The sequence below is a fragment of the Battus philenor genome, unplaced genomic scaffold (genome assembly GCF_028537555.1).
Source record: "Battus philenor isolate CCGP_79_NKW_IND1 unplaced genomic scaffold, ilBatPhil1.0.hap1 SCAF_22, whole genome shotgun sequence".
NCBI classification, from domain to species: Eukaryota; Metazoa; Arthropoda; class Insecta; order Lepidoptera; family Papilionidae; genus Battus; species Battus philenor.
Window position 1 is genome coordinate 7,613,672 of NW_027181685.1, and position 20,901 is coordinate 7,634,572.

Genomic DNA, 20,901 nt, shown 5'->3' on the forward strand with positions numbered 1-20,901 from the left:
CCATGAGTGTGATCGGAGCTAATAAATATTCATATTTGACCGTGACCGGACTGACGGAATTAAAGAAGGTAGGTAGAAACTTTTCGTGCAATGGCTGATAAAAAAGGGCATAACCTTCATAAAATTAGATAGGTGTATTTGAAAAGCAAGAAACTCTTAGATGGAATTTTTTGGCAAAGACTTATTTATTTAAATATAACAAAATATTCTGTTAAATAATAATTCTATACTTAATTACTGTTTATGTACAATATTTTCTTATTAACGAAAACCATGTCTACACACATTACATACCTATTATTGTCGATTGTAAGTGGAATTGATTAAGAGACATTTTTCGTTTTAGAAATCGCAGACATAATTTTTAGTAATATTTTAAGGTGAAAGGTAGGTGTAAGAAATAATAAAACAAGACCAACAATTTTTTTAACTGGCATGATTTGAAATTGCCTCGGTACCAATTGACGACAACACATAACTATTGTTCATAACAAATTTTTGTGTCGGCTGTCATTGTCAAATAAGTGTGTGTGACATGCGGTTTTAAGGTTATAAAACTTTGTTGTGGTGCTCGTTGATCAAGTTAAAATGGTGAAAAAGAAAATAGATAATCGTATACGTGTAATGATAGAAAATGGCGTTAAGTTGGGACACCGTACTATGTTTTTGCTCGTGGGAGACAAGAGCAGAGATCAGGTATAATATTAAAATACTATGACTAGTGTGTTATATTTGCACGTTTACCATAAAAAATGTAATTTGAAATGAATCAATTTAATATTGTATAAAATAATGTTTTACTTTATAGGTTCCCATTTTATATGATATGCTGGTAAAATCGACTGTAAAATCTAGGCCAACTGTACTATGGTGTTATAAAAACAAGGACGAAGCTATTAGCAAGTAAGATACTTAAAATTATTGGGGATAATTTCAATATTAGGGGGACCGGTAAAGTAATGTCGCTCTCTTAAGTTAAATTTACAAGAACACATTAATAGTTTTATTTCTAAACAACAATATATTCATCTTTGTTATTAGCAACCTTTTACCATCTAGTATAAAAATTTTCAATGCTGGAGCGATAAAAATCAATCTCTTTTTCTGTAAAATATGTTGACAGAAACTACTTTAATTTCTGGTCCACCTAATATATTCTGTTACTAAAAATTAACACATGCTTATTTTTATTAACATTAATATATAAAATCTTATGTAAAAAGTACCAGGTGTTTGGAAAGCCTTTTTGGAAATGTATGTATGGGGAAACTTGAGAGGATTACAAAATTTAATATAAATGTCTACAAGTATTATTGGAGTCTGTACTGAAGAGTTTTGAAAGCTGATACAAACCTTCCAAATGTAAATTTAATTAAACTAGGCAGCAGTTTTAGTTTGGAGCCCTTTAAATATAGAGAGCAAGAAGCAGTAATTTTGCTATATATTTTTTTCTATAAACAAAGTGGAAATGTTAATCAAAATCCAAATACTAACTAATGGATATAGAGAAGATATATTGACAGTATGCCAATGATAGAAATTTTCGAAAGGCAATTCTGTAAAAACCTTGTAGACTAACATCAAATACCACTGAAAATAAATTGAAAGTTTAAAACAACCTTTACACAAATTTATAACAATTTATGTCAAATTTATGCACCATCACTAAAGAAGCTTTGCAGCATTTTATAATCTTTCTTTTTGTGAAGGGCTTTATTTAACCAGGCAAAGGAATGTTTCAGTAATGGTCAATCAACAACATAGGTGATTCAAAGATTTGTAACCAATTACTTGCAGTAAGCTTTATAAGTTGCGATATAATTGTTTGTGTTAAGTCTCAGTAAGACAGAAATAAAATTCTATTAATTATCATTATTTAAGAACCTTATATTTGAGTCATTAGTTTGAGGTTCATCTTGTAAAAATATGGGAATGTTAACATCAATTACTTTTACCATTGTTCATTTGTCACTAGTAGACATCAAAACACACATTTTGAAACTTGCAGAATGGATTCTGCACATTTAAATAATACAAATAATTTGTGTTTCTTTTATGGGCATTTTTATTTTTTGCATTGTAATATTGGAACTATTTTGTAAAAAATTATGAACTTGTTATTTTGTCACTTTAGTCATGGCCGTAAAAGAGCTAAGAAAATAGCAGCAGGCAAGCTTGAGGTGTCAGAAGAATCATTATTTGATGCATTTAGAGTTGCTACAACAATTCATGGCAGATATTACTCTGAGAGCCATGCTATGCTTGGTCAAACATATGGTGTCTGTGTATTACAGGTTTGTTCAACTTATTTTTATAAATATTGAATATATTTGAATACCATTTTAAACTTTTACTTAGGTAATATTTTTTTAATAATAAATTGTAATATTTAATTATGTAAACTCTTTACGTCTACATATTTTTAATATTTATGTATTATAAATTGTCATGTTTTTCTACAGCATGTGTAATAGGTGATTGGTTATAGATTTAAAAGCTTTAAAGGGGTGAATATGTAACTGATTTGCTGCCTGTTAATGCATCATACACCCTAACTAGAAATCAATAGTTACAGAAATAATATATAATATAATAATATAGCAAAAAATATGTTTTTAAAATTAGAATTACTACATATTAAAATCAATTATTGTTTACAATTTGTCCTTGCAGACTTTGTGTAGCCAGAATTTATTGGCCTGTCATATTCCAATAAAAAAATAGTGAGTGAGTTCAGTGTGATGGTGAGCTATATTCACCTCTACAAAGCTTTTTCTTTTTTCTGTAACCAATCATGTTGTATAGCTACCAATCATGCTCTAACTAGTCATGTTTAGGTAAAAAATGAAAAAAATTTACTGTGTTTGCATAATTACTATACCATTTTTCCTTGTGTACTGTAATTTTAGTTTATGATTTAACAAATTTTGGAAAATTTCTGTCAATCATCTCAACCTGAATGAACCTTGTTCTAGCAGTTCTAGCTTAATTTGTCAAAAATTTATCCAGTTTATTTGTCAAGGTGAATATCTGGTTTTAATTCTAGGACTTTGAAGCTCTTACACCTAATTTAATGGCGCGGACAATAGAAACAGTGGAAGGTGGAGGGCTTATCATCTTCCTTCTTAAATCTATGGACTCGCTCAGGCAGTTGCATTCAATTACTATGGATGTTCACTCAAGGTAAATTCAATATTTTGTTTACTCCTTGGGATAGAAAGTTACAAGTATTTTAATTGCATCACATTATAAAAGGGATAATATTCTTAGTCATCTATTTATGCATATGCAAAATTAATGTGTCTTTGGTAGCAAAGATGTACTAATCTTATGTAGTAATCTTCTAGTAACATTTTATATGAAGCTTATTGTCTTTGTTGATATAAAATACATCAAGTCATACTTTGTCAAGTCAGTGAATCTTTCCCTGGGCAAATATAAACTTTTACTATAGGATCCTAGGTTGTGTTCTTAAAACTTCCATTACTTTTAAAGTATGTTTATGTGCTAAGGGTTTTTATGTTCACTGACTTCATAGAAGATAGTACACGCTGGGAAATATTTGTCCAGAATATTTCAATGTTAGTCAAATATGTATTTTTTATTCTTTTAGTAAAATATGTAGACTCACTGAGTTATTTACAATTGTTCTTCTCCGGTCTGAGGCATTCATCATCTGATGTCAATAAAAGATTTATTCTATCCTATGTTAAATAAATAATTTTCGAATTTCAATGGAGATTTCTTAAATAATGTCATAAGTATTTCAAGACTTGCCTTTGATTTAATGAATGAACATGAACAAAAATTAATTATGATTAAATAAAGTAATTAATCTGTAGAATCTGTAAAACTGTAAAAAAAAACCAAAATGTTATCTTCTAATATGCAAAGATAAAGTCTTATAAAACTGATACTCTAGCTTAACTTAACTCTTACCTCTACCGTCACAAACATTTTGTAGATATGTTATAGCAATTTACAGCGCTCTTAAGTTATATGCTGCTATATACTGATTTTGTGTATTATGTATTTGAACATTTAAATGTAAAAAATTAGATTAAAATCTTAAAGTATACTCATAATGTCAAAAATCGTTATTGGTTGGTGATGTGATCTGTGCATCACATACAAACCCTTATAGATTTATGTGATGTTCATAATTAGTGTTGCTGTTACACATATTACCATTATCACAGTTTTTAACACATCTTATGAATTATTTTTTATTTATAAAATGATATCTGTATAGTGTATTGGCAAAAATAAAAACACATCCATTTGTTTTTCTACAGGTTCAAAACAGAAGCATATGACACAGTGGTCAATAGATTCAATGAACGATTCCTGCTTTCCCTCGCTGATAATCCTCGTTGCCTTGTACTAGATGATGCACTTACTGTTTTGCCTATATCTTCGAAAACAGCTCAAATTGAGCCTGTTGATGTTTTGCCTGAGGTATGTGACCCTATATAATTTTGAATTAACAATACAAATTTGCTACCATACATTCACCGACAGACTTGTAATCGTTCGATAGAACGACAATGCGGTTGATAAACCGCAATTAGTGTTAACAATGGTAACGAATAGATCATAAAAAGTTGTGTAATATTTAAAAAATGTACAAATGTGTGACACAAAGCTATTTTTAACACTTCTCTTTAATGTAATCCAAAATTTTGTCATTGCCTGATTTATAATATCTGATTTAGGTTAATTGTAGCTTTTTCGGTCGTTATTTCCATGTTAAGTTTTAACTGTAGGTTAAATAATATCGGTCTAAAAACGTCAATTTATGTGGTTAACTGATATTATAAACAGAGTGGAATAACACATCTGAAAACTACAGATAATGACTAACTTTTTGCTTCCATGAAAATTCTGTTGGACGAAAATAAAAAATATATACAGGCATTTTAATTAATAATATATCAAGAAGTAAAGCTTACTGATTTGTAATAAAAATTGTTTAAATATTTAATGCAACAAATGCATAGAACTAATTTTTTCCATTTTTCTGTAGAAAGTCAACCCTAAGCTGACAGAGCTGATAACATCCCTGTCAGACTCCCCGCCTGCCGGTCCACTGGTTGCTTTATGTCGCACTTATGATCAGGCGACGGCACTAGTTGCACTCATAGACACTCTTGCTGATAAACAATCAAGGTAAACAATCCATTCCTCTGTGTCAACTATATATGTGTGTGTGTGCGTGGCGTGTGTGTGCGTAAATTTTTAATGAAATGAAAAAAAAAACTGTCTCAGAGTTTTATTGGAACCTCGGTATGGCCTGCAAAATTAATAATTTCACCGGAGACACCACCAACGTCTATAATCGCTTTAATGAATGCTCCATGGAGTAACCAAACCACTTTCGAATACACATAAAAATACTTGTAAACCTCTATTTGGTTAGGCCAAGACTTTGTTTAATACAATTTGATCCTGATAATAACTGACCATAACAATAAAATTGTTATGGTCAGTTATTATCAGGATCAAAAATTCCAACATTTCTATTTCTCAATCTGCTTATTTGTTGAATGTTAAACTATTAATGTTTTTGAACAGGCCTCCGCATTGTCTCACAGCAGCCAGAGGACGTGGTAAATCTGCTTGTCTAGGCCTTGCAGTGGCAGCTGCGGTGTCTTTGGGTTATGTTAATATCTACGTGACATCTCCTCATCCGGAGAATCTTATCACTCTGTTCGAATTTGTGCTGAAAGGGTTGGACGCTTGTTTATATCAAGAGCACATTGATTACAATATTGTGAGATCAACTAATCCGGATTTCAAAAAGGCAATTGTCAGGATTAATATCGCAAGAAACTCTAGACAGACTGTACAAGTAAGTAATTATTGTTATTTTATTTTGTTTTTAACGCTTCGGGAAGTCGAATCTAAAACAAGCAGATTTGCAGAAGAATCAATGTTACCAACGTAACTCTAATAATTACCCGTCTTAAGTGGCAATCTTAAGTGGCGGTCTTAAGTGGAAAGGTTCTCGATTGGCGACAACGAGTCCGTAGAACTAACGAATTGATAAGGTTGCTGGAAGTCACTAGATGCGTGTCGTATAAGACCGGTCATCATTATGATTTTTAGTGGAGGCCTATGCCTTATAGTGAGCGTCTATCGGCCGGTACGAAAATAATGATTTAGAATGTTAAATAATTCATACTCAGCATAACTATAATGGATGCGTGACAAAAATTGGAACCATTAATTAAAGTAAATAATTACCGACAAACGCAGCGTAGGATGTCCTCATGCAAAAGTAAAGAGACCACTTTGATAAGGTGATCACGCTGAACGCAAGTCAGTCCCATTGTATGTTTAGGCCTATGTTCAGCAGTGAACTTCTTACGGATGAAGTGATATCGTAAGGAATTTGAATGCAAATCTCCCATTGCGATGCTTACTTAACAGTTTGCCCAGACTGCTTGACATGGATATTTTCCATGCTTGGATCACATCATTCAGAAAAAAAATTATAGTCTGTTGGGTTACAATATATCAGGGGTGGCCAAGCGCCTTGTTAACGAGCCAATTAACGAAATTTAAAATTTTTCACGAGCCGAAAATAAAAACTTTTTAAAGAGGTATTATTTTTTTAGAAAATTACAAAATACATGCATTAGAATTAAACATTACAGTATTTTTTTAAAAAAAGTTTTGAAACATACGAAACGATAAATAACGAATTTTTAATATATAATTACATAAAAATGAAAAGTGTAATCGATTACATTTATCGCGAGCTACAAATAATCCTTCAAAGATCCGCACATGGCTCAGGTGCTGCAGGTTGGCGACCCCTGCTAAATATTTTGCCTTCTAAATTATCTTTGCCGGCTTAAAGGTTCGGGCAAGCGTAGCGTGGGACGTAAGATGACTTTATTAAAGTCCTCAGAATGAGATGCAGGTTGTTCCGAAATGATTTATATCAATGACTTTAGAGCGGCTCAAATAATGATAATGACTATTGTCTTTAAATATTATTGTCTTACATTTGTGTTCTATTTTTATTTTTTCCTATAAATTCAATTAGGATATTTTTTTTGTTATAAAATTGTTGTTTACACCTGTGGTTATTATACTATTTGTTTCTCTTTATCAATTTACAGTATATAACTCCTGATGACCACTCGCTATTAGCAGCCGCTGACCTCGTATTAGTAGACGAGGCGGCCGCTATACCTATCACTCACGTATCGGCAGCTGCACAGAAGGCTCCGCTCGCTTTGCTCTCGTCCACAGTTTCTGGGTACGAGGGCACAGGTCGAGCTTTGTCGCTCAAACTGTTTGCTCAGTTGCAAACACAGCACAATGCCCCTCCACCCGTGAGTATTTATTAAAACATCTGTCTAACTTGTATTAATAATAGCTCTTAGTTATGATCGTCTTGGTCAGAAATTGTAATTCAAGTTGCAAAAGTAATTTCAGTGACATTCTGTGTAGTAAGTGTATAATACATTCAAGATGCGATGTTATAATATAATGAATAATTAAGTAGTGTTCAACATATGGGGTGCTTGAATATTAAAATGTTTAAGAAATTTTACACCTATATTTCTAATCAATACCTGTACATAAACCTTTTGCACCTATAACCAATCATTCCATATATAAAAAATTAAAGTGTTGGCTTACTATGGAAAACAGTCTTAAATGTTTTTGCGATGATGTAAATGACTTACCTATATATATCCGTGTATATATACATAACGACAACCTACATGTGCTCAGACAGATGCTTAGAAAATATTATGTTTTTGTTTATTTACTAATAACTTCAATAAGAATATTGAAGCCGCCTCCAGAATTTCTTGCCGATAAAGAAATTCCACAGGCGTTTCAATATCCATTTGTCTATTGGATCTCTTTTTATAGTTTTCTATTTGTGGGAACTTATAAATAAATGCTAGATGATTTTTAATTTTTCAGTTTAATTTTTACTAGGTAATTAAAACGCAGCATCCATTTTTCTGTCTGACAGTTTGAGTAACTGAGTGTTGCAATATAAATAAATGAAAATAATTACTACCGTGTATGGATATGAGAATAATACACAAATATATATAGAAAAAAACTTAAATGATGTTAAAAAATGTTTATTTGGTATTTATCATTTTTTTTAATTATTGTTTATTTGTTTAGATAAAACTAGAAGAGCCTATTCGATACCGAACCGGAGACCCTATAGAGCGATGGTTAAATTCTCTCTTGTGCTTGGAAGCGCCGAGCCCATCGCTGGGAGTGGGAGCTCCTCCACCAGCGGCGTGTGAACTTCTGCGAGTAAACAGAGACGCCCTGTTCTGTTACCATAAAGCGGCAGAGGCTTTTCTACATCGTCTTGTTGCTATATACGTAGCCAGCCATTATAAGGTATGTTATCTATACTGTGGTGTCATAGTTTAAATTTACTCTATTACTTTGTTAGCATTTATATTTAATATTTGATTTTTCGCGCTATGTGTGATTATAAAAAAATTCGTCGTAGCCATCTTTAAGGAAAGCCTATGCATTTTAGTTGGCGTCTATCGGTTGATATGATCTTGAAGATGATGAATCGGTTTCGCAAAACAATTAGGTTTATATGCAAAAAATTTTAATCTTACTTCACATTTAAATTGGTAATTGTTTCTTCAGAACAGTCCCAACGACATCCAGTTACTGGCGGATGCTCCTGCGCATTGTCTGTTCGTACTTCTTGCTCCGACGCCGCCCAAGTCCACCTCTATGCCCGAAATTCTGTGTGTCGTGCAAATGTGCTTGGAAGGAAATATTTCTGATAAGTAAGTCTTTGTTTATTATATAGACGTAGAAAAAAAAGCATCGCAGTGAGTACTATCAATTTTAAGTTTACGAATTATAGAGGTCTTTGGTTGAAATAAAAAAAACGTTAATTTTGTACGAGATAATCTTAAAGAGAAACGAATATTTCTTAAAGTCAATAGTAATTTAAAATCGTTTTTCAAACACTTCTATTTAATATTTCACAATAATTATAATGAATCAGAAAAGTAGGGGGTCAGTAAAGTAGGGGGCGTCAATAGTGTATTTATATCGCACTTCGAAAAACTAGCTGTTCCTAGATTTCGACGGCTAAAAATGTTTAATTCATTTGTTATGAACGGAATCAAATTTCTTAATAAAAATCCACAAAACATTATTGGACTGCAATTTGGAACATTCAAAACGCATATCAAAAGTCTATTGACAAATATTTAAATGACAAGAATCCGTGGCAATGATGTAGCCTGATAATTTTGTTTTGTTATTCAGGGACGTTGCTCCATACACAAACTATTGTTATGCATCTTATATATAAACTTTTAAATTATGGGCTAATTGTAATAACTTATCTTTAAAGAATTAAAACTTAACAATCCTAGTATGTAGAGTCCAAATAATTGCTATAAGTTTATTACAGCTTACATTAAATCACCCGTCTTTATAACATAGCATAGCAATTAATGCTATATGTGTGCAGTATTTTATAAATCTCTGTACGTTCTTTTTGCTGATTACTCGTTTGTAAATATATTTATTATATTTACGTCTCATTCTATATATAACAAATGACTTGGACTGTCTTTAGTCTACCATATTATTATTAGCTCTGCAGTGTATGAAATAAAAAATATGTTTGTAAGCAATAGTTGTTTTTTATTAAAATTAATATAAGATTTTTTTTTCTATTCGACAGCCTGAACCTTTTGTGATCACCTAATGGTCGTTTTCTCCTAATTCATTTGTAAAATAATCTATATGTATTCCTAGGACAGTGCGCGACAGTCTCGGACGAGGTCGAAAGGCGGCAGGGGATCTCATACCGTGGAACATTTGTGAGCAATTCGGTGATAAGGACTTCCCGAAACTATCGGGCGCCAGGATTGTTCGGATCGCTACACATCCGTCTTATCAAAAGGTTTGTTATTAGTGTTACAAACTATTCATTGGGAATAAATCGGTAAAAAAAATTCAAAAGTAACTCATATAACCATTGACATGGCAAGATGACGTCTCGTGCAATCATATTGTAACGGTTTCCTCTAGGAGTTTACACTCTACCACACCTTTAAGCCTCCGCCAATAATTGTTGATATGAAAATCGAAGAGAAAAACCTAACGACTTTTTTCACCAGGATCTCGTACGTCATTCCCATATTGGGTTTCGAAAACCTATGCTGTTGATTTGTAGCCAATTTCACACAGATTATTGCACAGGATAATCGCACGCACAGGACTTTGTGATCTGTGATAGAACCCTCTCCTACCTACATCTAATATTTTAATTGTACTGACCTCAAAGTTCCCAACTCTCAACCCATGTCAGTGGGGACAGTGATCTGTGAAAGTTTGTTGTTGGACCTACCAGCTCAACGACTGGCGAAATCGTTTTGAAAATACGAAAAAAGTGATATATTTGTGATAAATTAATTTCGGTCATGTAATAAATAAAATGTTTTGGTGTGTGTTAGATGGGTTATGGCAAGAGAGCGCTGCAGCAACTTGCGGCGTATTACTCCGGGGACATCCCGTGCCTCGATGAGGACGCCTCTGATGATGATGAACACGCAAACGGACAAGATGACACGTTGCACACTGAGAACATAGTGCCAAGGTAATTTTTATCAATTTAACTGACTAAAGTAGTACAGATAACATTAATATCTATAGATATTTTAAAATTTGGTTAAATAATAATTACTAGCGACCTGAAATATAGACATTTTTCTAGTATATTAAATTTTATGTGTGTCAGAGAAAAATAAAGATAAATTCTGTATGTACAATAATATGAACAGATGTTTAATTTAATTTTATGTTCTAGAAAAGCTTATCATAGTCCTTAAATTATCATAACGCAACTAAAATTCTACCAATATGGTAATGGTGGTGAGGTGGTGGAATAGTGTGGTCTTAGTTGGGAAACGCACTAATCATCATCATCATAAAATCAGTCGCAAATGCACTGCTGGATCTACATATAATCGTCTAGACTTCCTAAATTTTTAATAGGGCCGGTTGAAAGTAGCTATCTTTAACTTGCCAACAGGCTGGGCTGTGCTAGTTACTTTCATCTATGAATTTAGGAAATTCGTAGACGAATGAATGAAATCTGTCCAAAGAAATCTCAGACAGGCCCAAAGTGAAAGACTGCGTTTCAACACCATCTTATCATTCATTCAATTCAAGACGTAAAGATACTTATTAGTACCCTTTAATTTGTTTTACCTTTATACTATTTTTTAAGTAACACTACTAAAAAATATTTAGTTATTTTGCCTCAAGTTTGTGATTTTTCTTGCAGAACGAAACCGCCGACTCTTCTGCGAAGGTTAACAGAAGTGAGAGCCGAACATCTGGATTATTTAGGCACTAGTTTCGGCTTGACAGAGATGCTGCTCAAGTTTTGGAAATCTCAGAAATACGTTCCTGTTTACCTAAGGTAACAAACATAGCATATGTTTAATTTAAAAACTATAAGCTGTAAATAACAATATAACATTCGCCTGTAAACTGTCTGTAAAATGTCACATGAAACGTGAGGTAAAGATGCGTTTACTTGATGGAAAAAAGCAATACAACTTGTATTATTTAAATAAATAAAAAAAAAACAATAAATTCATCTTACAGTTACATTTTGAGTAATAAAATAATGTTAACAAAATGTTGTTTTTATAAAAAAATCAAAAAAAGTTTCCATCGAAAAAATTGTGTTGAAAGTGTTAGCGAGTTTGTAGAAACAAAAATGAATGCCACGGACCGTTAAAATGAAGCAAAAAATATAATAATTATTATAAGTTTTAGAAAACTGGAACAGGCGGTGTTTCAGATGTTTATTTAGTAAAATATTAGTAAAAAGACAAATTATTACTTACACATCTTTCTAAAAAGGAGCAATATGTGAACGTGTCTTTAGATTTATTTACAATTTTTGACGTCTTCTACTACCATCTATTTCAGTTGGTTAACTTACATCGGAATTACCATAAAACTTAATACTTAACAGTGAACTTTACATTAAACACAATCTCGTAAAATTAATTAGATTGAAATAATATTTTAACTGATTTACCATATTAGATAATATTGAAAAAGATTAGGTAAGTATAAAGGTCTAGGGTACTGACTATATATTATAGATAGATTTCTATTTTTGGGTACACACTGTAAGATTAGGATTTTACAATGTTTTAAACAGCTGTTAAAACATGGTAAAATTACGTAACTACGCAAATAAACTCAGGAAATTTTTAAAATTCATTCGAAATATTTTGCAGCTTTAATCTTGTTCTTATATCTATGATGTAAGTTGAGAGATATACATTGTTGAGAGAACTAAGAACATTACATGCTTAGAATTCTCTTATTATAATATGGTATATATCTATCAAGCCTGTAGACGTGGTGTGTCATAACCCTCATCTAGGTAAACCGACGATATAGTCTTGGTCGCGGAAAGTCTAGCGATCTTTGAGGGAGGTCTATGCCTTGCAGTGAACGTCAATCGGTTGACATCGTGGTAGCTATAAATCTACAGTTTTATATATTTACAGTCAAAAATCCAACGAGTTGACCGGCGAACATTCGTGTATAATGCTACGGGCGCTGACAGAGGGCGCTTGGCTCGGCGCGTACAGTGCGGACTTCCGAAAGCGATTCTCCAGGCTTCTGTCACGAACTTTGAGACGTCTTCCCGCTTCGCTCGCACTCAGCACATTGCTCAACGACAACGTTAAGATTGATAAGCCCGGTAAGGATTGTAATCTACAATTATTACTTCAAAACGAAAATAATACAGTCATTAAGTTGTTACTTCATTTCTGAAGGTCGTGTCTTGAAAGGCCTTACGTGCAATAGATAACAAGCTTTTTTTTATTCTATCTTATCCTCTGCTCAGGACATTTATGAAAAGTCTAGTTATTGATTTGCTTCAGACCGACGGGTCAACCTGGCCTTTTACAGTCTACTTTCCCCCAACCAGTAGTTTGTATAAGTTATTTAGTGTCTGCCGGCGACACGTATATTATTTATTAGTTATTAACAAAAAGATGACGAGTAATCGTAAGAAAAATCGTGTAACAAGAAATGTAGCGAGGGATGGGAGGCGATGCGTGAATATAAGGTGGGTGAATGCTATGAGAATGATAGAAAACATGAGCGATGAAAGAGGGAAGAAAGAGAGAAATTGTGAAGGATGAGAGAAAAATCGTGAAATAAAAAGATGGGTAAGGTAGGTAGGTAGGTAAACAGTAGTCAAAAGATTATTACCTGTATTTGCTCACTCTTTTTTTGTCATTTACATTACTGCAAAATATCTTAAAGCAAATAGTACGGCCTAGGACCATCAATGTTAATTATATGTGAAACCCTCTAATCAGCTCTTGGTCTTTATGGTCGAATAATCGACCGGCCGGCTATAAAGCCGGAATCCTCTCCCAGGGAAAAGAATAGTGTTCCAATATTGTTTAATCATCGGCAAAGTTTCTGCCGTAGCAAGTTCGCTGCCAGACAAAGGCTTATCATTTAACTTAATGTTAGTGTCCATATATTTTTGTCTGAACAATATAACATAATTGTTAATTATTTTTTACATGCCTTGCATTCCAAGGCGTCGAAAGCCGGCAGACCTAATAAATTTATGTTATGTGGATTGGAGGAAGGAGTAGTGTCTCTAACGTCCAAGTCTCTAATTAATGAGGTACACTAAAGTTCAATATTCTTCAGGTCTAAATAATACAAGATATTAGTAGGGTCTTGCCAAAGTAACCAGCTTTCTAATACATTGAACGTATTAATAAAGCCAGTAACTAAAAGATTGAATTTACTTTGATAAAATGTTGGTAGTATAGTATGAAATATCATCAGTAACCATAGTTAAGGAATTATATAGAGTTTTACAAATTGTTTTCAGTTTTAACGAAGCAACTGATAAACGAGCAGGTGTCAGGCCACGACCTAGGCCGCTTGGAGTCGTACTGCAGGCAGCAAGCGGACTACCGCCTCATCACGGACTTGATCACACCACTCGCATACTTGGTTTTCCACACTCAAGCACCGATCAAACTTGATGCTATACAACAGGTATAATTTATTACTTATTAACTTGCTGCTTTGACAAACTTTGTACAGTTTAAAGTTATTGACCAATCGCTGCCAAAAAAAACATAGATTGTATGTTAATGTGGTCATTTTTAGTTGAATTAAATTCTTAATAATAAAGAATATATATTTTAAGATAATACCTTATATCGCACTTTGGTAATTATGTAATTATAATATTATCATTGGCCGCTTATGGTTGACCTAAAGGCTCAAGGTCACTCTAAAAGTAATGGAGAGAGATATTCTCCAAGCTTCGTTGCAAGATCGAATTAGAAATATGGATATCCTCAGAAGAGTTAATGTCACGTACTTTGAAATAATGGCATCTGAAGTGGCAGGTTTAACTGGCAACTACAAACCCGTCGACGTGACGTAAATAGTGCCCCCACTAGTTCGACCGGCGACATCGTTATGGTTGCGAGAAGTCGATATTTTGGGAAGCTTTATGTCACACAGAGGGCGTTAATCGGTTGAAGACAACAAGAAAAAGAAAAGTTTCATTGGCAAACTCAGTCGTTTGACGAGCCGTGTGGAGTTTTACTCTCTTTGTTTCTGTACGGTTATGAAACGTAATGTAACGTGTAATTAACCGACATTAATTTTCTATGACTGAAATTATTAAGAAATGATTTCAATTGATTTTTTGACTGTGGCCATTTGATATTTAACATAAAGGTGAAGAAAGTCCTTAAATAAATAAGCTGTGGAAATAATTCGCGAGCTGTTCTTTTAATAGACTCTAACTTTCCAGGTTATATTCGTAGCGATGGGCTTCCAAATGAAAGACGTCGACGACATTGCGGCCGAGCTGGGTCTTCCCGGGTCCCAGATCCTCGCGAAGTTTTACGAGGCGTGTAAGAAGTTCAACGCTGCTGTTAACTCCGTCCTGGAGGACACCGTGGCCAAAGAAATCGGCATCGATGACAAGGCCGCCGACCTTAACACGCAGGGTCCTATGAAGCAGAGCCTCAATGAAGAGTTGACCAAAGCCGCGAAGGTAATGCTTTGCTTAATGGTTTTAAGTTTCGGAGCTTGGAAATTCAGGAGTAAATGAGTAATGTGCAATTTTTATTCTTTTATTTATCTAGCAGTAATATTCACCCTAAAGATTACTAGTGTTACTGTAAACGCTGTACCGCGCCCTAGGAAATGGCGGTGAGGAGGAATCGTAAGGTTAAAAACACGAAGGTTAACATGACGGAGCGGTTAATACTCCCCCTGTCTCGCCGCACGTACCCAAGGCGCGGAATAGCAGTTTAAGTAACACTACAAAGCACACTTTGTTATTTCAAATTCTCTGTCTAAATTATTTGTAACTCATAAGTGTATTACAAATATACTTAGTATTACACTGAGAATCATAATTTACGTTTAACATTGTAGACAATCTGATTTACCTTTTTTATTATATAAATATATAAAAAAAATATTTTATAGAATTAGCGGTGTATGTTTGTTTTAATTATTGATATTAATTTGTTCTTAGTACTCGAAATATATCAAACATAGGTTAGGTTGTTTTTTTTCAACGGATTTTTAATGAGCGCGTAAGCGGAGTTTCAGTCTTTAACATCTTGTTTACAAGATCATAAAAAACTTTTTTCTGTAGTATTTACAATGGTTATTTGAGAGTCTTATATTTACAGCAGGCTGTTTTTCATGTCTATATAATATTGGTTATTACCCACATGCTAAGGTTGGGTGGATAATTATGATCACTAAGAACTACAAAAAAATTATTAGACGTATTGACAAATAAACTTTACGTTCCAGGAATTGGAACGTAAGCAACGTAAGGAACTGTCGCGGTTGATGGGAGAAGACCTCACGCAGTACCGCATCAAAGGAAGCGATCTGGACTGGAACCAGGCTTTGGCAACATCCAAACAGAAGAATTTGATTTCAGTAAAAAGGTATTAACATATTGATTTATATAGATACTTTGAATGTCTAATTTTTTATTTCGTTGCAAATATTTATTTAAAACATTACTTACCTTATCGTTTCCGTAATCTTTGATTAAACATTTTTGATCACTTTTATAATCCAACAGGATATTTGGTTGTGTAAGTCTTGAAAAGAATGATATAAGAGCTCAATTTAATAAAAATTTAAATTGGATCGAGTTTCCTTATGATGGAATCTTTAAACTTAAAATCTTCATGGGTACTTCAAGAGAAGAGCCCACAACACCCCGAACATTCTTATAACAGTACTACTGTATAGCAATTAATTCTCAAGCTTTATTACCATTTAAAAGTCTTTCACACAGTAATAATGTTTTAAAAGTTTTTCTATAATAGATTTCATAAATTTATTACATTATAATTAACGACATTATTTGTGAATGTATTGTTGTACCTTACACAGTTGCACATAAAAAAAGGTTACTAATTTTACGAAGTTTTAAATTTTTACTTTGAAATGTACTCTAAACCAGAGACTACATAGATGCTGTAATATTGAAACTAGAAGACTGCTTCGTGATAGTTTCACTTCAATACAGAGTTACTGAAGTACTCCCTCAATGATTAAAAATATTTTTTTATCAATTAATAATTTATTCATTGTAATCAAAATCAAATATCCTTATATTTGTATAACATTTGATATTTAACAGTCCATTTTGTAGACAAATTTAGTTATCTAATTTTTTACAGTTTCTCTAAAATCTATATAATTTCCATTGGTATGATAGTATTGGGTATTGATTTAAACAAAACTATTATATTTAGTAGACTATATTTTATTTATTCTTTTCTTTATCACTACAGTGTCCGAAATGTTAATAATCTCTACGTAATGTTTGTGTGTCATATTTAACTGGCTTTTTTATTGTTACAGCGGCGAGAAACGCCTGGGTGATGATAGCAAAGAGATAGACGATTTGATAGAATCACACTCGAACAAAAAGAAGAAAAAGAAAAAACATGTCAGAAATTAAAAATAATTAAAAAATATTTTAATGTTTCATTTTATAAGATATATTATAATTATTATATGTATATATGTTTTCTTAAAACTTATAATATTTCTAAAAGTGATGACATTGAATTCACAATGTTCATACAGATACAGATAAATTATATGGGTAATTTGATTTTTCTTAAAAAAAAAGTTTAATTGCGCAGCTAGACATAATACAACGAATTAAGAGATTGATACCTTATGCAACATCATCCTAAGATAGACAGGTGTCTATCTATATGTCATGCCTACTAATCAAATGTCTGCTGATAGATTCTTGGTGATTGGTTATAGGTATAAAAGCTTTTATTGAATATATGTATATTCGCCACGCATGTATAGCACATTTGCTGTCAATGTATGATACATCCTATTCAAAATCTGTTTTCGAAATAGTAAATAACATTATGACAATATAGTAACAAAGTGTTTTCAAAATTCGGATTACATATTAAATTAATATACTATTTGTCCCCCCAGGGTTGCCATAAGTTATTTTCCTGTTGATTTCCCATAGAAAAAAAATTAATGAATCATATTTCAGAGTGATGGGAAATCGTGTTGTAAAAGCTTTGCTAACAATTGACTAATATAAATATTAGTAATATAATAAATATTGTAAAGGTGTTGTAAATTTGCAATTTCGAGCGGTATCAATAGATGGCGCTAGTAGTCTATTGCGACACGCTATGGTTTTATACGGGCAATTTCAAATAGGGGCTCCGTTCAGTTATCAGGTAGCGATGTCACCCGTGTCGCAAGACGCAAATCGCGAACACGGTCAAATAAATATTAGGTATCACATTTATGCTCTGGTCCCTCCAAACGGCAAAGTCAGGTTAAAAATCTGAGACGTCGCCCAGCAACTCTTTCAAACTCTCAACACAACACGCACGTCGGCTCCAGAATGACGAAGCGTAACATACGTGAGACGTGCATTCTTTCTCACTTAAGTTCTACCGAGGAACAGAATACTCCGTGTCGTATTATAGTATAATCCACAGGAAAATAACCATGGAGGAAATCATCCAATCCCTCAAAAAATAAGGGAATACCCCAATCAGCGTCTTTAGGGCAATGAACCAGAGAAAGCCCAACCCACCTCGATCATATTCAGATTACCCCAGACAAAAGTATTGAGAGTAAAAATGTTTTTCCTGTTCATATAATGCAGGCTTAACGTTTATCCGCCGCCAAAGGGTCTAATCAATCCAATTCAAAAGGATCAAATTTGTGATCATTTGTTAACCCTTTCAGGACCATAAGGTTACGGTACCTTATTTAATCAATTTAGCTAGATGTAATGAATTAATAGGCATCCTAAAAACATAATTTATACTAAAAATTCAAAAAAGTTTTACATTTTTTTTGGAAATTTATGGGACAAATATGTCCCTATGGTCGCTAAGGGTTACTTTCTACTTAAACATCTAAATTTTGGTTTATATGTTGGTAAGTCTGTTTTATTGTAATTAATGTACATTTGTTACTTAGTGTACTTTTTTTACTTGTTTATGAATAATATAAATATAATAGGGCAAGTTATTTGTGGTACTGGGCGAAACAATTCCTGTTGTTAGATGATTGGTTAATGATTAGATGGATGGTTTTTTTGAGATGTTGAAGGTTCAGGTGATTCTTGCCGTTGAAGAGTCGTCGTTTCTTCAACCTCGACATCAAATACCCCTTGGTCATCATCCTGTACTAGAAGTCTTTGATCTTGGTCATCAAGCACTAACTCATCTTCCTCATCGCTATTGTCACCCACAAAAATTTGAAGAATTTTATTTTTTCGAAGTTCAAAAACTCCACGTCCCTTACGAAACATATTCTGCGAAAAATATGAATAAGAAAATGCTATATTTTGGTATATCACCAAGCCAAAAGTTAAGAAATTCCGTATAAAAAGTATCCCTTTACGCTGACAGGGACATCCGTGTCCCATAATCTTTATAACGATTTATCACAGAATACAACATAAATACCTTACTACTGAATATTTAGAACAACAATTTAGTTACCAGGTAATGATAATTTGACACTGTAAAAACTTGAAAAGCACTTTTACAATATCAATTATTTATTCCAAACAGCAGATCATTCGCGCCAAAAGAACTCTAACGTTCCGGTGACGATAAACAATAAACGGTGTTAGTTATCATGTACTGCCAGTAAAAAATAATAAAAAGGTACTTTTCGAAATATTAAAACAAAAAATTAATTTGCAATGGTTGCGTAAATATTTAATTAATCCATGATTTTTGCTTGGGACACCGGCGTCCCCGTGGTCGTGAAAGGGTTAAGAAGCTCGCGCTTGATGGGTAAAGTGACCCGGCGATCACGGCACCTCGAGATTGTTCTCCTCCCAAGGACAATACTTTTCTCCCGACTCACGGGCTTCCTACCTGCGCCCTCTATCAAACAGGAACATGGCTAATTACTATCACCAATCTAATATCATCCCCTGGTTATAAAATTCACGAGAAATGTGCAGCTAGCTGATCACTTCTTATTATAATCGACGTCGTGCTAGTTAAATTCATACGCCGCAGACCGAAATATGTCTTCGAATCTCAGGATGAAGCGGCACTAAGAATAACAATGTATAACACTTGACAGCTACTCTATAATCAACCGGTCTCGTCAGAAACGAGTATACCTACTTTATAGCGGGACGGCAATCTCCAGTCATACACGACAGAAAAGAGTTGACAGAGATGTCAGTTGAATTGCCAGAACCTTCGGATCTCTGCTGTTTTCATGCCGTAGGTCGAAAAGAAGAAGATTATTGAAAGTGTTATGTATTTGACCTCATCACAACAAATTATGGTAGCTATGTCGAAAAAGCTGATTTTCTTTTATAAGCATCGCGTCGGTTTGTTCTTCGTCATTACTATATTTCCGACACGAGGGGCACAACACTTTCATCACTGATCATATCGTGAATATTATAATCACCAATGCTACGAGTCAGCCAAACGCCGCGAAAAAGCCCTCACTAGTTGAACCCACGACATAGTCAAGGTCGTGGGAAGACGGTGGATGCGGGCAGCGAAAGACCGGGGCATTTCAGTGGGCGTCTATCGGCTTTCGTAATGATGACGATATTCAGGTTTTATGTGGACATAATGAATAAAGGATACTGTTATAGAAAAGAAACAACGGTTCAATAATAATTTCTATAATTATTGTAATATAAAAAAGTGTTGGTAGTTATTCAACCATTGGAATAGACAATAGATATTTCCTCTTAAACATAACAAATATGTAGCGGTGCGCGGGCCCGGGCGGTGGCTGCGGTGCTCGTATAAAAATATTCATTTGCTTTGTAACCGACTCGGGCGGCCCCGCACCGCGCATACGACCATACTTTACTTTACTTTTATTACAATATAATGTGATCTAAGAAAAATAATATTTTCGTCTAGCGCCCGGAATGCGGGCGATTGGTAAACAATTTTATACTATAATTAGTTTGTCTCTTAATTTATACACTCGCTACTCATTACAAAAGAAACGGCCCGGCGGTCATCGCCGTGATCTTAAGCCTCTCCCCGGCGACACCAACTCGACCCGGACGAGCCTGCGGCCGCAGAAGTACGCCTCTTCCACACTACACACTATCCACGAGAATAAAAACATGCACTACAAAACATAATTTAGAATATCGTTAACATTAGCCGTCATTACATTATGCGTTTCATTAATTTACACGTTAGTAACTCTCACTGTTGCTTCGCAGGATACTTTCAACATTCATTAAACTAAAATGAATGTTATTGTTTGGTGATACTTATTATTTTTAAGAAATTA

General features: G+C 33.5%; 1 protein-coding gene across 1 annotated transcript; it reads left to right on the forward strand.

Moving 5' to 3' along the window:
- Positions 1 to 513: 513 nt before the first annotated feature.
- On the forward strand, positions 514 to 17,065 carry l(1)G0020 (RNA cytidine acetyltransferase l(1)G0020). The gene is made up of 18 exons (XM_068766863.1): positions 514 to 696; positions 809 to 903; positions 2,135 to 2,294; positions 3,047 to 3,183; positions 4,296 to 4,458; positions 5,027 to 5,169; positions 5,575 to 5,851; positions 7,131 to 7,346; positions 8,164 to 8,391; positions 8,656 to 8,801; positions 9,790 to 9,937; positions 10,491 to 10,633; positions 11,324 to 11,461; positions 12,573 to 12,769; positions 13,931 to 14,100; positions 14,873 to 15,118; positions 15,895 to 16,034; positions 16,966 to 17,065. Exons 1-18 carry the CDS (start codon positions 589 to 591, stop codon positions 17,063 to 17,065), a joined length of 2,955 nt encoding a protein of 984 aa, XP_068622964.1. The 5' UTR covers positions 514 to 588.
- The last annotated feature ends 3,836 nt before the right edge of the window (positions 17,066 to 20,901 follow it).